Genomic DNA, 16083 nt, shown 5'->3' on the forward strand with positions numbered 1-16083 from the left:
CTTTGTTATTATCACGGGACATCCCTTTATTTTGTGGCACTTAACTAACATATATCATTTCTTTGTTTAATGTACTATAACAGATAGCACCCAATGACTGTTTTCTTGCTGTGGTGACCATCCTATTGTTTTTTCCTACTTAGACTAGCTATTTGCTTTGTTAACATCTATGTTTTATATTCATTTTTCATGGGACCAGCAGGAAACACCTTGGAAGTAAAATACTTAATCACTACAAGTGGGAGAAAACAGTTCTGCTTTGATAAGCCTTAGCCACGACAAAAGTTACAAACTAACCTAGAAAGGCCTCTGATGGAAGCAATGACATATTCTCAAAAGAAGTATAGTTCAAGTTTTCAATGGATGGCTTGATTGCTTTGTTTAAAGTGAACTTTAATTGAATTCCTGCCATCTTCAAAGAAATATAAAAATTAAAACAAATATAAAAACTACTATAAAAAGTTAAAAAATATATTTTAAATTATCTAGGATTTGTTTTGGCTGCAAGAGAATCTATTGCCCATGTTTATTTTGCACAATTCATAATTTATAATTATGATTTTCTTTTTCTAAATTATCAATGAGATAATTGACATACATACATCTTAGAAGAGGTATGTTCAGAGCTCTCTATTTGACATTTAAACCTTCTTCCTACATTGAACAAAAAAATAGTGAAAGTGGTGTTCATTAATAAAGCAAATTGCAAAAATAATAATTAATTTCTATTGAACATTTATGAAATGCCATGTTCTGTGTTAAGTGCCATATAAGCATTAGCTCCTTATAAACCCCGTATTTTAAAGGTGATATATCTGAAAGAGATGTAGTAATTTGTCCAAAGTCATAACTAGAATTTTTCTCTTTTGCTAAAACTGTACATTTTTCAGTGCTTAAGTTGAAAACTAATTATTGCTAATAATGGGGAAAACCACTAGTATAATTTTCACTTTCATTTCAGTTGTAGTCTTTTTTCATTTTAGCTAACCTACATTTATTAGTTGTAATACACTTTAACTTTTAGTACTGGATGTAAATTTTCTATGCAGGAACTAGCTCGAAAAATATCCTTTGCATAGTAGCATTTTTAATCAAGGGATCAGAGTTCATTTAAACTAATAAATAAACATTCTTTGTGATGAAAGAGTAAATAAGGCAAAAAAAAAAAAAGAGTAAATAAGGCTCCAATTTATGGATTTGCCAATCATTTTTCCTAGTTAAAGACTTGAATCTCTCTTTGACTTATAAATTCAACCCATTTCCTTTCTGGATTTATAATTTCAAGGGTCACACCTGTCTGAAGCTATATTAGAAAAGATTTATAGGCTGTTGCAATATAATTTACATGCTCATGATGTTGTTTTCATTAGATAACTCAATTTCTGGGTGAAAACATCTCATCGTATTACTTTTTACATCATCTTCGTTTCACATAATGTAAAAGGAGCTATTAAAAAAACAGCTGCTTCTTCAAAAAAGAAATATCAAAGTGCAAAATGAAAAAGGCATATGAGCCAAATATGCTTTGAAAAGTAGGAGTATGTTGAAGAATTGTGGACTGAGTTCATTATTCATTTTGGGCCCCTTTTGCTAATCATTCTACAGACAGGAAGTGGTAAAAGTTTAAATAAGGCAGCTGATACTTAAGCATTTAACACTTTTTGAAAGTTGCATAAAAAGGAATCAATTGCTACCATCTTAATTTATTCAAGTTTTATAGAATTATCCATCTCCAGGTCCTTTAACTATGCTCTGAAGCTGAAATTCATGCCAGGTAATACTACAATGTTTACAATGTAAAACTAATATATTTTTTTAATAATTCTCTTTGCAGATTCACAAACATCAGAATCACACAAAATATCCACACATGCAATTGAGAAGCAAAATAATATAAAGATGAGTAATCATTTTAGAATTGCAAGAGTTCACCCAGTTATGCCATTCACATTCCTTATGGTGACTTGGGGACCTCGTATGACGTCAAAATAAAAATGAGACTTTTGCCACTTTATTTTTTACAGCTCAGAAAATTTAAAAGAACATAAAAGGAAACAGTCCAGGACTTCCCAGACCAAAGTGTGAATACCGTCAGCAAATTTATGGCTTTGATTAAAGAACTCACCAGGAGTTCGGCTATTACACTCCATCTCACGGTGACTCCTCAAGTTCACACTAAGTTATATGGAATCAGGATTTGCAATTAACAGCAAAGCAATGTGTAGCATTTTGGCTGCTTAACCCACAGACTGGCCTTTTGCACCAGCTGCATTGTTATCTATTTTAAAGGGCAAAACAAAATAAAATTTCCTCTTATGTTCCTCTTCACGATCAAATTAATTTCTGTACCAGGTACGAATGAAAACATGCCAAAGAAACCTTTCTAAAGCAACTAAGGGAATGAAATGTGCCACTGCTGGGGGACTTAGCTGGCTCCTTAGCGATTTGGTGGCAAACAGATACAGTCAGGGTTAGCAGGGAGCGATGGCAGAAGCCACAAGTCAGTCAGCTTGGGGTGGGAGTGAAAATGGGGAAAGAAATACTTTCAACTGCATTGGATCAAATTAAATTGCTGTCCAGAAGGCAAGGGGGCAGGGGAGGCAGCTTCACAAGCAAAAATATAAACATAAAGGGTAGCTACCAAGAGAGTCATGTTTCTCAAAGACACACGCTTGTCAGCTTTCTCCTGTGGAAAGGGGTTAAAGCTTTTAAATGAACTGGTGTGATAAATGCAAACTCAAAAGGACCAAATTAAAACAAAAAAGAAAGAAAGAAAGAAAAATGAATGTAGAAACAATCAAAGTAAATAGCAGGACGGAGGTTACCTCAAGTTCTCTCAGGATCCCCGATTGTCCGCAGGTCTCTAAATCCTCCAGAGCTTGGGACCAGAAGTTCTCCTCTTGCTCGGCCTCTGTACTGTCAGGAGCCCCTGTAAAACTGTCACCAAAAACAGTCTTGGTTAAGAACTTGTTAGACATACTTTTTTTTTTTTTTTTTTTTTTTGTATCCAGAAACTCCTTCATCTCATACAAAAAATATCCATTTTGGATCTGGCTTTCTTCCAACTGTGGCCTCCAAGTAAGGCCAACTCCAAGGTAAGGCTGCTTTAGGAAACACGAAGGGTGTCGGAAAAGGACCCTGGTCTGACTAACTGAATTTCAGAGCTCTCACGGCTACTGATGAAGGAGTAACACTGACGAGGCATTGTGTGGGAATGTCTTTCAGTGACTAAAGGGAAAGAGAAATTAAACTTTTCTCCGAGAGAGAGAAATACGTTTTCTCCACCGTATTATAAACATCAGTATAGATCAGTAAAGTGCTATCACATGTTAGGAATTTTCTTCAAATATTTTGGGAAGGAACAAAACGCTGAAATATATCTCTTAGTTAAAAATATGGGACCCTAGATGTATTTTTTATTTTATTCTATTTCTTTTAATGTAAGTTAATATGAAACTACTACTTTTTAAAGGAAAGAAGGGGGAATTAGTCAGAGCGAGGACACAGTTTTTAGAAGTAGACTTTCCCCTACGTGCTACCATGGTTCTCATTAGGGGACACTTAGCTCTTGCCCTCTTCCGTGGTGGGGCCCCAGCTCCCACTGGGCAGACACAAGGCTTGAAACCTTGCCATGGGGCCAGCATGGACGATAACAACAGCTTCAGGAAGCAAATGGTAGCAGCATGTGCCATGGGATGTAGAAATGTTCAGATCTGCCCCAAAGACCATGAAGTGGTTGGAACGCAGCCAATGCTGCTGGATTCCAGAACCTTACCCACTGACTGTGGACCTGTCCCAGTCTTCACTACTCAGCCCCACATCTGCGTAAGTCTGACTTCGAGGCTTAGTAACTGGGGACAAGCTGCCTCTGTGTTTCGGAGTCCTCCAGTCATAAGTGTTAAAGTTGTATCCTGAGGCCTGAAAGCCAGTGCCTGAAACAAACACACAAACATAAAACAAGGCATTAGATTCTGTTTCTGAGACTATCTCAAGCGAGGTCTTTTCAGTAACTTGCATTTTTCTGTGGTTTCCATTAGTTTGTGTAAGGCGGATGACTTACACTGAATTTGGGATCATAAAGGCCATCAAGATAATATGGGTCCTACATTCAAAACACATCCACACACATCTTATCCCAATCAATCTGAATGATAACTCTGAGGTAAGACCTTTAGACCTAAGCAGGAGGGGGCAATGCACTGGGTTTGTGCTTTATATGGCTTCTGCCCTACTCTTTCCAGGCAAGAAATCTACTGGGCCATGGGGATGTGCCCAGCAGACCTGTATCCAGCCCCTTTAGAGCAAGTTCCAGAAAGTCAGAGTCCTGAATTTCCTGCCCAGACAGCACTGTGTCCACTTCCAACCTGTGTGAAAGCTTCTTATCCAAGTGTCTTCTGAGAGTGGAATTTGCCACCAGATGTGGGTTCCAGGCTCTAGAAGTGGCCAAGGAGCTGTGGTGGCTGGGATGTGGATCAAGCTTGGATATGCGGGCTGGGGCCATACATGCTAGGGATGGGCCTGAGGACCACTCAGGCCAGTGAGAAACGGCATTGTTAGCAGGAAGAGGGGTTGGATAACAGCAACAACAGTAACAGTAGTGACCACATACTGGGTACTTACTATGCACCCAGAATTTCATCAAGTGCTTATTTGTAAGCCTTAGTTATATTCTGTATAAATGTCTTTCAAAGTAGCTACTTTTACTGTTTTCATTTTACAGATGAAGATACTAAAGGCTTATTTACAACAGGGTTTCAAGTACCTAGGGGGTATTTGCAAACTTCCTTGGGGGTTTCAGTCATAAATTTAGGAGAATCAGTTTCCACATCCTCAAGTTCCATACGCATGTCTTCTCCAAACCGAGCTGGTCAATAAAGTACCAGGAGTCTGAGATCTGTTAGTTCTCCCTCACTTCCCCTTTCACAATTGTTTTCTGCCACTTTGCAAATGAAAGACATTTCTCATCCATCTAAAACCTTTAAAAAAGAGGTGCCCCTGGGCTATAAAAACTAGCAGGTGCCAAATCAAGGGACAATTTTGGAAAGTCATACTCCTGAGGGAAGATCTCTGAGGAGCAGTGCTTTATTTCAACCTGGTACAGACTCATGGCAAGGCTGTTACCTTCTCTCATCCATCTACCTCTCTGCATCTCAGAATTAGAATGCAGAAGTACTGGGAGGGGGGCACTTTATTTTGTTTGTTTGAATAGCAAAATGAAGACTGACTTCCTTTCTGACAGGGAGTTAAGTCTGATTAGCTTGACAGGTGAGACAGTGAGGGATGGCTTTGGCAATTAGGTTATGTAATGGACATTTTTTACGATACTGAGCTAAATCCTTGGCTTCATATTTTGACAAAGATATACTTACAGTATATTTACAACAAGCTGGAAATTCTAAGCTCTTGGCAAGTAATTAAGTTTTGGAAGAAAAACATTTAGATTACAACTTTAAATGTGTGAGTGGAGTATATACAGTTTTCCAAAATTCTTTTGAGGGGATTCAAATGGGAGAGCAGGGCCTTGTTGCAGGTCTGACTCTATAGCTTGTGCTGTAACCACCATACACAGCTCTATCTACCACTTCAGGTTGTGACGCATTGTGTGTGTGTGTGTGTGTGTGTGTGTGTGTGTGTGTGTTTACATGTGAGTACTGGGTTGCAATATAAGATGTATTTCTTACTGTGTTTAAAAACAATTAGCAAATAGGGCTAGGTCCCCATTTTGACAGACAATTAAATGCTTGGATCACATATGATGACTGTCTCCATGGCACCCCTGCTTTGTCTTCCTCGTTCACGTTCCCCTGACTTGTTAGATTCTATCACGCCATCCTTACTATTAGTTACAGCCCAGAGAAAGTAGTATGTATAAAATATAATGCTCTAATCAAAAGGATTTGATTTCAAGAATGCCCCGGAATGCCTACAGATGCATGATGGAAATACTCTGTGAACCTTCTGTGTTAGGATGCCAAGGATTAGAAGTCTTTGGAGCAGAGGAAATATTTACAGTTCAAGATCTCATTTTCTTTCCAGGATAACTGCAGGAGTGGGAGTGTGGCTAGCCGTCTGGGAAGAAGTCTTGTATGATGAATGTGCAGTTTTCTGTCAAAAGTGGTGAATTAAGGGAACACGCACGAGTCTCTCGGAGAGTGACGGGGTAACACTGCATCTCTCCTGGCTCCTCTGACAGGCTATCCATTTTCTCCTGAACCAAACCCACCAACCCCCAAATACGAGGTCTCATGTTTTGCGATACAGAAAGAGTTCAGGGAAGCCTTCTCCTCACTTTCCTTAACTGGCTTTGAACCTGCTAAGAGCCAAATGCTAAATGGTGGGGTCCTCTTGGGGATAACATTTTCTGATAAGCATTAACTCATGTGACCATTCAGCTCCTGGGAGAAATTCCAACGTGTTTTAAACTGAACAGATTAACTTTCTGATTTTCCTTCCAACTTTTGTTTGCAAGTAGATCTTGGTGACGTGGGCAGATGGGCTTGACCGATGTGCAGCACTGTTACTGAAAAAATGCCACTCTGGAATGGCATGTCTAGCTGGACCAAGCATGGTTGGTCTTAACAAGCAGTGTTATGTGACAAGGCAGCACATGAAAACGGGGTACAATTAAAACATCTTTGGGTCAGCTGTAGACTCATAGACTCAGAAGACCTGGGCCTGGTCCATGCTATGCTTGCATGGGACTGAAGTAAGAAAAAGTCACAGGTTCAAATCCCAGCTTTGCCACTTCCTCACTTGGTTAGCCTCGGCCAATATGCCTCAGTATAAAATAGGGATGGTGATATCCGTCTCATCAGATTGGCATGGGAACTAAGGAGAATAATGTACACGAACACTTAAGAACCTGCCTAGACCTCAAGGAGGTTTTAATGAACAATTGACGTCCATTCCTTTGATTATTCACTAAGCTATTCAACTCTGTAAGATCTCCGTTTCCTTATTATAAAATTGGGAGAGTAGGGAAAAAGGAAAGCCTCAACATTATTGATTCAGTAAGTACTGGAGCACCTCTGTCTCATAGGAGGAGCTGAAATGCAAAGATAAAATTATATTCCTGTCCTCAAAAACTGCATAATTTAGTATCTATGTATGGGAGAGAGGAGAGGAGAAATAGTCATAAAGAGAGAGCATTCTAATAGCAGGGGAGAGTGTTATCCTTTTAGTCTGAGCACACTGATATGGAAGAAGAGAGACCCGTTTGGGGGTCAGAATGTGGGTCATGAAAGGTGCCAAAGGAAAAGTGACACGTCAGCTTGGACTTCGAGGATAAATGGGCCTCTGTTAGTAGAGGTGTTGGGTGAGGCAATGGACGCCTAGCAGGAAAGGCTGGGAAAGGCATGGTCGGAGTAGACAGTGCTCTGTCCTCAGTGGTTTGCTTCTTCGAGTCTACGGAAGGAGCAGCGTTCTGGGAATATTTTGGTCCTTCTTTCCACATGGTGCTTATTCCTTCCCACAGAAGGAGCAGTGATTTACATAGTTGTCGAGTTTTAGAATACTGGGCACCTACAATTGGTCCCTTCTTGGCTTTCTCTGGGTTCATTCTCTCCCACTTCTGCTGCACTGAGATAAGCAAAACTGGGTCCCACTCTTGGGGTTCTCTGAGCTCAAAGAGGACAAGGAGATCAAGATCGTGCAGTTGGCTGCCTGCAGTCTATCAAAATCTCCATTTTCCTCTTTGTCCTTAGTACTGGACCAGCAGGTTTGGCGGTGGGCATATTACTTGTCAGGATAAGACTGTATCTCTTACCTTTTCCCACAGTTAAGTGTCAACTATGTAAAAAGTTCTGGCCAATGCTATGTAAACAGAATTTCTGGAAGGCTCCTTACAACCCTCTTTCCTGCTGCCTGGAATGTAGATGAAAACAGCTGGAGCCACAGTAACTACCTGGGACCCTGTGATGGATCCTTGGACCAAATCCTAAGGATAGAAACCAAGTGCTAAGCATAGTAGAGAATAAGGATTTCAGAGCAAGGTTCCTTCTGATGCTGTGAAACCTGACATGCCTACTTCTTTATGATTTAAGACACTAGTATCAGGATTTTAAGTTCTATTCTCCTGAACCAAATTCAAATTCAACAGATATGCTGTGCTACAGTTTGCTTTGTAGAGCTGACATCTTCCTCATTGATGTCTTAATTTCTAGATGTGGGTTGGGGGTAGGGAAGTAACAATCTTGATTCTGGCTAAATCGCCAATCCAGCTTTCCTAGCAAAAATGAATGAATGAATACATACATACACAAACAAACAAATAAATGTTGATAGTTTAATCCATAGCTGACTCCAATTGCTATTTTTCAACTGTTTTAGATCTGATAAAGAAAGAGATGGACTAATATATTCAAACACCACTGCTATCAAGGTACCAAGGACCAAATCTTGCTTAGAGAACAGTGAGCAGTTCAGGTAGTGTGGAGTAAAAGGTATTCCAATGAAGTGTCAGGAGAAGAGCCTGATAGAGTAGGTGGAGGTAAGATTACCAAGAACTCTGGGTTTTAAACTAAGGACCTTTGACTTTATCCTATAGCAATCGAGAACCATTAAGAGAGTTTTTCTTAAAGGCAGTGGCAAAATTAGACTGAGTTTTCTAAAGATCACCGAGAGTAATGTGGAGTGGTAAGATACTCAAAGTAAGAAGAGGAGTGAGGAAGGAAGTAAATATTTCAGACCTAATGGGGGTTCTATAACAAAGGCAGTAGCAATGGAGAGCCATAGGAGATGCTAACTTCGTAGGCTGTAGGAGAATGCCTGGTCCTGATGACTGTCTGGGGCTCCCTGCCGCTTCCAGGCTCTTTGCCACAGTGGGAGAAAAACAACCCTCTACCTTGTTTAAACTTCATCATTTGGATTTTCTTTTATATGTAGGTAAATTCAACCCTTAACTGATGTAGGTGGATGAAGCTACTATGATTTAAAATAGGAAATATTTGGTGGAAATTAAGTTCAGGTAAAGGCAATCTGGTTGCCATAGTTGAGAAGAGGTAAACAGGCTCTGAAAAACATCAGGAGCCAAACTTAAAAGCCATAGAAGGAATGGAATTAATGAGGCAGCCCAGGTGTGAGAAAAATCAACTGCCAGAAATACAGACTTTATTTTTACTGAATGATGTATAAACACAGAAAATTAAAATACAGGTATGATATTGGAAACTAGATTCTACATACAAAATTGATTTAAAAAAATGAAAGATAGAAATAGTTTAAAAAATTTTATTTCCTAAATAATTACTCTTTTTATTTAGAACTGGAAACATACCTTTCTCTTTTTTTTTCTTCCTCCCTTCTTTTTTTTCTTCTTCCTTCCTTCCTTCCTTCCTTCCTTCCTTCCTTCCTTCCTTCCTTCCTTCCTTCCTTCTTTCTTTCCTTCCTTCCTACCTAGGTTTTAATATCTGGTCTTATACCTTGTATCATAATATTAGACATGCTATGGACTGAATTGTGTCCCCTCCAAAATTCATATGTTGAAGCCCTAATCTCCAATGTGACTGTATTTAGAGATGGGGCCTCTCAAGAGGTAATTAAATTAAATTAGGTCATAGTGTGGGGCCATAGTCCAATTTGGTTGATTTCCTCATAATAAGAATGTAGACACACACAAACAGGAGACACCAGGGACGTGTGCACACAGAGGAAAGGCCATGTGAGGACACAGTGAGAATAAGATGGATATCTGCAAACCGAGGAGAGAGAAGCCTCAGGAGAAACCAAACCTGCCAATACCTTGAACTTGGACTTCTAGCTTCCTGAACTGTATGAGAATCACTTATGTTCTTTTAGCCACCCAGTCTGTGGTATTCTGCAATAGCAGCCCAAACAAACTGACACAAGGTAATAAGATTTGGTCTAGATTCCCTTTACTGAGAGTAATGTTATGTTTTATACGTTTACATAATGGAAAATAGGTACTGTAGATACTTCTGAAAGTTGATGGAATATCGGTATAATAATGTTTTTTATAGGGTAACTACACCTCAGATTTTTGTAAAATTCTGATACTCCAACACTGTACTACTTGTTTTTCAGTATTATAATATCATGTCGATTAATATCTTCCATTTGTAGCTCTTAATTTACACTCAGTACTAATTTAGAATAGGGAACTAAACAATGTTGGTTCATATATGAAGTTTGAAGTCAGAGAATGATTTTGGAATGATATCTTCAACTTTACAATTTTGGGACTGTAGCTCCTGCCATTATTTTCATTTTTGGAAGCCACTTTTAGTCTAAGAAAGCAAGTCAGATAATTCCCTGCCAAATTTGTTTCCTAAGAACCCAATTTTGTTGAGAAAGAGAAAATGAAATCCTATGTTTGTGTAACTATTTGTAATTGTTCTTGCCAAGAAATGTTCAAGGTGTTTAGATGAGATCGTCGTTTATAATGTCACAGCAGTTCTACCTTCTCTCAGAAATCACCTCAAAACAAAAAGCAATGACAAAACAATAGAATGCAAACTCCATCTTTGGCAAAACTAGAGTCTCAAACCATTATACGTAAGGAAAGTTACCAAATTCTGTGAAAGTCGAATGGGGTGAGGTGGGGGTTCCAATAAGAAGTCAAGAGGAGATACCTATGGCCAGAGATTTCAGAGAGGGACCAGTCCTCTAAATCAGGCGCCATGGCATGAGGCAAAACAACAATGCTTTGCTTGGTACACTAGAATGGATTGCATAAACTAGTGGTAGGAAGTACCCAGTTTGGCATGAGGGTGAAGCCAGTGAAGTGGGCTGAATGACAACACCTACAGATATGCCACAGACTGCAGGAACCAATCTGTCAGTGAGGCAGGCTAGCAGAGAGGAATGCTGCAGCGTTGGTAGATTATAATTGCTTATTTCTGCTGGCTGAGGAAGCATGCACTCATCACCCAGGTACTGTGAACATGGTAAGTTTTGCTAACTTTTACGGCTTGGGCTTTTCTGTCTCAGAACCTACTGCAAACTTCCAATTCAGGAAGAAATCATCTCATTCAAAGATGAGTAATAATTCAAAAGGAACCAGCATGAGATACCTGTATCTGTATCTATATCTATATCTATATCCATATCCATATCTAACCTACATCAAGTTAATATCAAAAATAAAAGAGAGAAGGAACAAAAAGAAAGCAACATCAGATGAAGGATACTTAGGAGAAAAAGGCTGCCATGGAACAAATGATAAATATAATCAAATATGTCTTCTCAAAATTTAAAAAATACAAACCGAAACCATCATCTCTATAAAGTAAGAGATCAAAGTAGAGATATAACAGCTCAAGGAAAACTGGGCAAGACAAGATGATAGAAGGAGATGAAATATAAGCTTGTATATATTTAAAAAAGATGGAATAGGAATAAAAAGCCCTCTAGCGGGGAGAATACTGCTGAGTCTCCCACTCTCTGTCTGTACTATGTTGTGTTCCCTAAATACATGAAAGAACAGTTAGACTCTCTGACTGTACATGTTGATATCTTTTGTCAGTCATCATCATCTTTATGAGAACTACATAGAAGCATGAAAACAAATGAATTATGCATCCAATTCAAGTCATAAACAGAACAAAATCTAAGAACCACAAAATAAAGTCAATCAAATTAAAAGCAAAACTTTATTTTAAAAAACCAGAGTAGAACTAATAAATAAATGCAAGAATGAGTTCTTTGGGAAAAATAATAAATAAAAATACTTTTTCCCAATATAATCATGGGAAAAAGAATAAAAACACAAATATACCAAATATGGAACAATATTGGGGATATAATTATAGAAACCTAGAAAATAAAAAGAATCAGAAAAGAGATTACTTAATTGTGTACAAATACATTTGAAAACCTGGATTTTTTTTTTCCTGAGAGAATACAAATGATCAAAATGACCTCAAAAAGGACACAGCAATCCTACTTCTGGGTATACATCCAAAGAAGTAAAATTGGTATCTTGAAGAGATGTCTTCACTCCCATGGCATTGCAGCATTACTTACAATAGACAAAACATGGAAATGACCTAAGTGTCTGGGTATCTGTCAACAGTTGAACAGATAAAAATATAGTATATATACACACACACATATATAGATAGATAATTATATATCTATTATATTGTATATTATATCTATCTATATCAATAGTATATATATAAGAAATATATATAAATATATATATATATATATATATATATATATATATGAAAATTATTTAGCCAAAAATAAAAATCTTGCCATTTGCAAGATGACCCTGGAGGACAATATATTAAGTTGGTGCACAAGTAATTGCAGTTTTTGCAATTACTTTTAACCTAAACCCAATTACTTTTTTTTTTTTTTGCATTTTAATGAAAAATTTATTATAGGGAGGGGTGACTTCAGATAGACTTTTAACCTTCTAAACCCAATTGCTTTTTTTTTTTTTGCAATTTAATGAAAAATTTATTATAGGGAGGGGTGACTTCAGATAGACAGGTAGGTAGGTAGGTAGGTAAATAGATAATCTTGTTTTCCTGAAATAATTACAGCACATAGTTCTTTAGTTCTTTGTCATCAATCTTAAGTAGAATCAATCTTAAGCAGAATATTTCATACCAACATAAGCTCTGTAAGAAGGTTACTACTGCTTGTGAATGTGTGATTTACATGAATGAATAGAGGACTCTCTTTGGCACCAAGCAATGAGGTTCACTACAAACAGAATAAAAGACTGACTAAATAGTCCGCTAGTTCATCTAATGTTCAAATTCAGTGCAGAAGCTTTTTAGCTTCCTTGTGTGAATGTGATATCCTGGAATGGGACCATTTGCTTCTTGTTTTAAAGATTAGTCTGTCCGTCTAATATGATAAGCACATACAGTTCTTGTTATTAAATAATCATTTTTGTAAATACTATACGATTTTTGCTTTTCAGGAAATAATCTTGGTATGTAGATGGGTCTGATTTTTGTTCTTACCACGTGAAATTTGTGTATTTCCTACCATGAAGTTTAAGTGACTCGGATGAAGAATGAAAGTATGTCCCCACAAGTACAGATAAGGAAGAAAAATTGTATTTATGAAGAGGCATAACATCTTGTAGGATATGGGGAAACAGGAAAGAATTTTAAAATGTCTGGATAACCATAAAGCATTTATAAAATCAGGAGGTAACTAATGGAGCGCCATTGACTTAAGACAACAACAATTGAGTTTTAATCCATGAATGAGACCAAATGAATTCTGTAGTTTCATGAGCTGAAACTACACAGTGTAATTGAGTGTTTGAACTGTTCTCACAAATGTCATGGCATGTGGGAAGAGTAAACCCAATTACTTTTGCACCAATCTAATACTAAGTGAAATAGAGAGAGAAATATAGATACTATATGAGTTCACTTATATGTGGAACCTATAAAAAAAGAAGTCAAACTCATAGAAACAGAGAGTAGAATGTGGTTAGCGGGGGCTGGGGAATGGGAGAAATGGAGAGACATTAATCTAAGGGTACAAACTTTCATAGATGACTAAGTTCTGGGGATCTAATGTACACCATGACGATAGTTAATAATACTGTACTGTATACTTGAAATTTGCTACGAAAGCAGATCTTAAGCATTCTCATCACACATACATACACAAATGGTCACTCTGATGGAGTGCCAGTCAACGTGATGGTGGTAATCATTTCACAATATATACGTATATCAAAACATTACAGTATACATTTTGAATACATATAATTTTATTTGTGAACTATACCTCAATAAAGCTGAAAAATGAACTCAAAAGAGAGAACTATCTAAGGATTTTGATGGGATAAGACAAAAACGTAGCTACCTGAGTTGAGAGTCAAGAATTACAGCCATCACAAGACCCTCACTGTCCATGAGAATGACAGAGTCCAGGTACCAGCAATTCGTAAGTCTCCTCTAGTATCGATTGACCTATGGTAACGCCAAGGACGCAATCACAGGGCTTTCTCAGAGTTAGAAGGAGGAATGCATAAGACAAGGTTGGCCAAAAGCATAAGATTTTGATAAGCCAGAAGGGCACGAATATAGAGCATGGGGAATGGAAGAAGCTGACACAGAGGCAGACTGGAAGAAGTTTGCATCCTAGGGCTACACAATAGAATTGAGTCATCTATCCCATTGTGAAACTTGGAACACATTCCTTCTTTCTTTACCAGCTTTGATTACTCCATCCTTTTCCCCTTTCAATAACTAAGTAATACGCTGTACCATTGGTTAACTGTCTGGCCCTTCAGCTGGGGAACCTGTTCCATAAAAACAAGGACCCTGTCTCTTTTGTCCAACAGTGTATGCCCATCGTACACTGGCCTTATATTGTGCCAGCCATTACATATTTGCTGAATGAATGAATGAATGAATGGGGAAAGCTTGACATTTGGACAAGAAGCACAGAACAATAAGGAATGTGGCTGCAGAACCACCGATTTCTGGCTCAGGGAGGAAAATGTGCATCATGGTGGTGCAGCACCCAATCAGGAATGGGACAATTATTGTAGACCTATAGATGCAGTGAGAGTGTGCAAAATCTTCCTGGGAAATGCTAGAGAGTCTGCTGAGAGGCTAAAGGGACAGGTTGTCTGGTTTTGTGCGTCGCTTTTAAAAAGTCAACCTAACCAGCACAATCTGGAGAGATCTGGTTTAACCCAATATAACAAGTAAAGGAATAAAACCAGACTTTGAGATATTGGTAAACAATAGGCTCAAAATGAGTGACAGATAGGACTGAGCATCCCAATTCTTTTTTTGAGATAGGCTGCTTTGAGAGGCTCTACAGTCTTCAGTGATGGAGCTGACAGGCTTGAATTGCTCTGGGCTAGCAGACTATTGTATGACTGTGCTGAGTGCTACGCTTTAATAAGTACAGGGTTAAATTTGAACATATTCAGAAGAGAGGCCCCAAGGATGATACAGATATTCAAAAGTAAGTTTTGTATGTGAGGAACAGTTAAAGGAACTGGGGCTATTTTACTTAGAGAAGGAAAGGCTCAAAAGAGGCAAGATAACGATCTGAGTATCAGAAGGGCTGTCAAGTGGAAGAAGCTTTAGTTCCAAATGACCGTGAGGGTAGAACTAACACTAACAGGCAGAAGCTCCAGGCAGACAGATTTGCACTCCATACAAGTGAGGACTTTGAGCTGCCAGAACTATGTTCATGAAGATGGGAGAGCAGCCTCAGCAGTTAGGGAGCAGCCTGTCACTGCAAACACTCAGGCCCACACAGCATGACCGCGTGCAGTGAGGCCAGACAGGGCCTCTGGGGTGGCAGTGGATGTCAGACTAGCTGACTTCTAAATTCTCTCCTGACACTGAAATCCTGAGATCCACCAGCCTTTTGACTGACACACATTTGTTATGAGAAACATTTGAGATTAGTTTTGTGAAAATGCTTTGGAAATGTGAACGTGTTTTACAAATATAAGGTATCGGTACCATCTTCTCATCACCTTGGAAAACTTCAGTTCTGTCCCAATTGCCATTTTCTCTTACATAGCGCTAATCTCTCTTCCACCTCATAAAGATTTCTAATTTGTAAATGCCAAACTTAATATTCTTATGACCACTATTCCCTGTCCAGGATTTCAAATTTTCAAAATGCTTCATTAATAATAAATGATTCTTCACTTGTCACTGATAAGGGAAAGGCCCTTTAGAATGTTCCTGATGGTCCTGACCCAGTGTGTAACCTGCCACCTGGTGGAGCAGAATTCATTAAAATCAATAGCATCCTCACAAAAAACTGTATAACAAAAAAGTCTCCATATTTATAAACAATAAACAAACAAACACACTAATAAATAACCCTCAGAGTCTATGCTGATAGGATTTAAAAATAACTTATTATTCTTATGTTTTACTCCCTTATTTATTTTTTTAAATTAGTTTCAGGCGTGCAAAACAATGTAACGGGTAGACATGTACACCCCTCACAAAAGTGATAACCTCCCTCCCCCAATCTACTACCCCTCTGACATCGTATACAGCTGTTACAATGCCACTGACTCTATTCCCTACACTGTACTCCACCTCCTGTGACTATACACATCTATGAAATTATAGTTGGCACTCATTATTATTCATGCTGACA

The 16083-nt window shown here is 38.2% G+C and overlaps 1 protein-coding gene across 19 annotated transcripts in view; it reads right to left on the reverse strand.

The window, feature by feature from the left end:
- The window catches only part of GRIP1 (glutamate receptor interacting protein 1), a gene marked incomplete at its 5' end in the record, with an annotated part of 621259 nt that overhangs the window by 21565 nt on the left and 583611 nt on the right, over window positions 1-16083 (reverse strand). For 11 of the 19 annotated variants that reach the window (XM_081058475.1, XM_081058470.1, XM_081058458.1 and 8 more), the window contains 3 exons: window positions 2642-2686; window positions 2826-2937; window positions 3776-3932. In XM_081058475.1, coding sequence (XP_080914601.1) covers window positions 2642-2686; window positions 2826-2937; window positions 3776-3932 — 314 coding nt within the window. The remainder of the gene's footprint in view (window positions 1-2641; window positions 2687-2825; window positions 2938-3775; window positions 3933-16083) is intronic. The other 8 variants (XM_081058473.1, XM_081058471.1, XM_081058464.1 and 5 more) reach the window with 1 other exon arrangement.

The sequence above is a fragment of the Rhinolophus hipposideros genome, assembly GCF_964194185.1.
Source record: "Rhinolophus hipposideros genome assembly, chromosome: 9".
In the NCBI taxonomy this organism is placed as follows: domain Eukaryota; kingdom Metazoa; phylum Chordata; class Mammalia; order Chiroptera; family Rhinolophidae; genus Rhinolophus; species Rhinolophus hipposideros.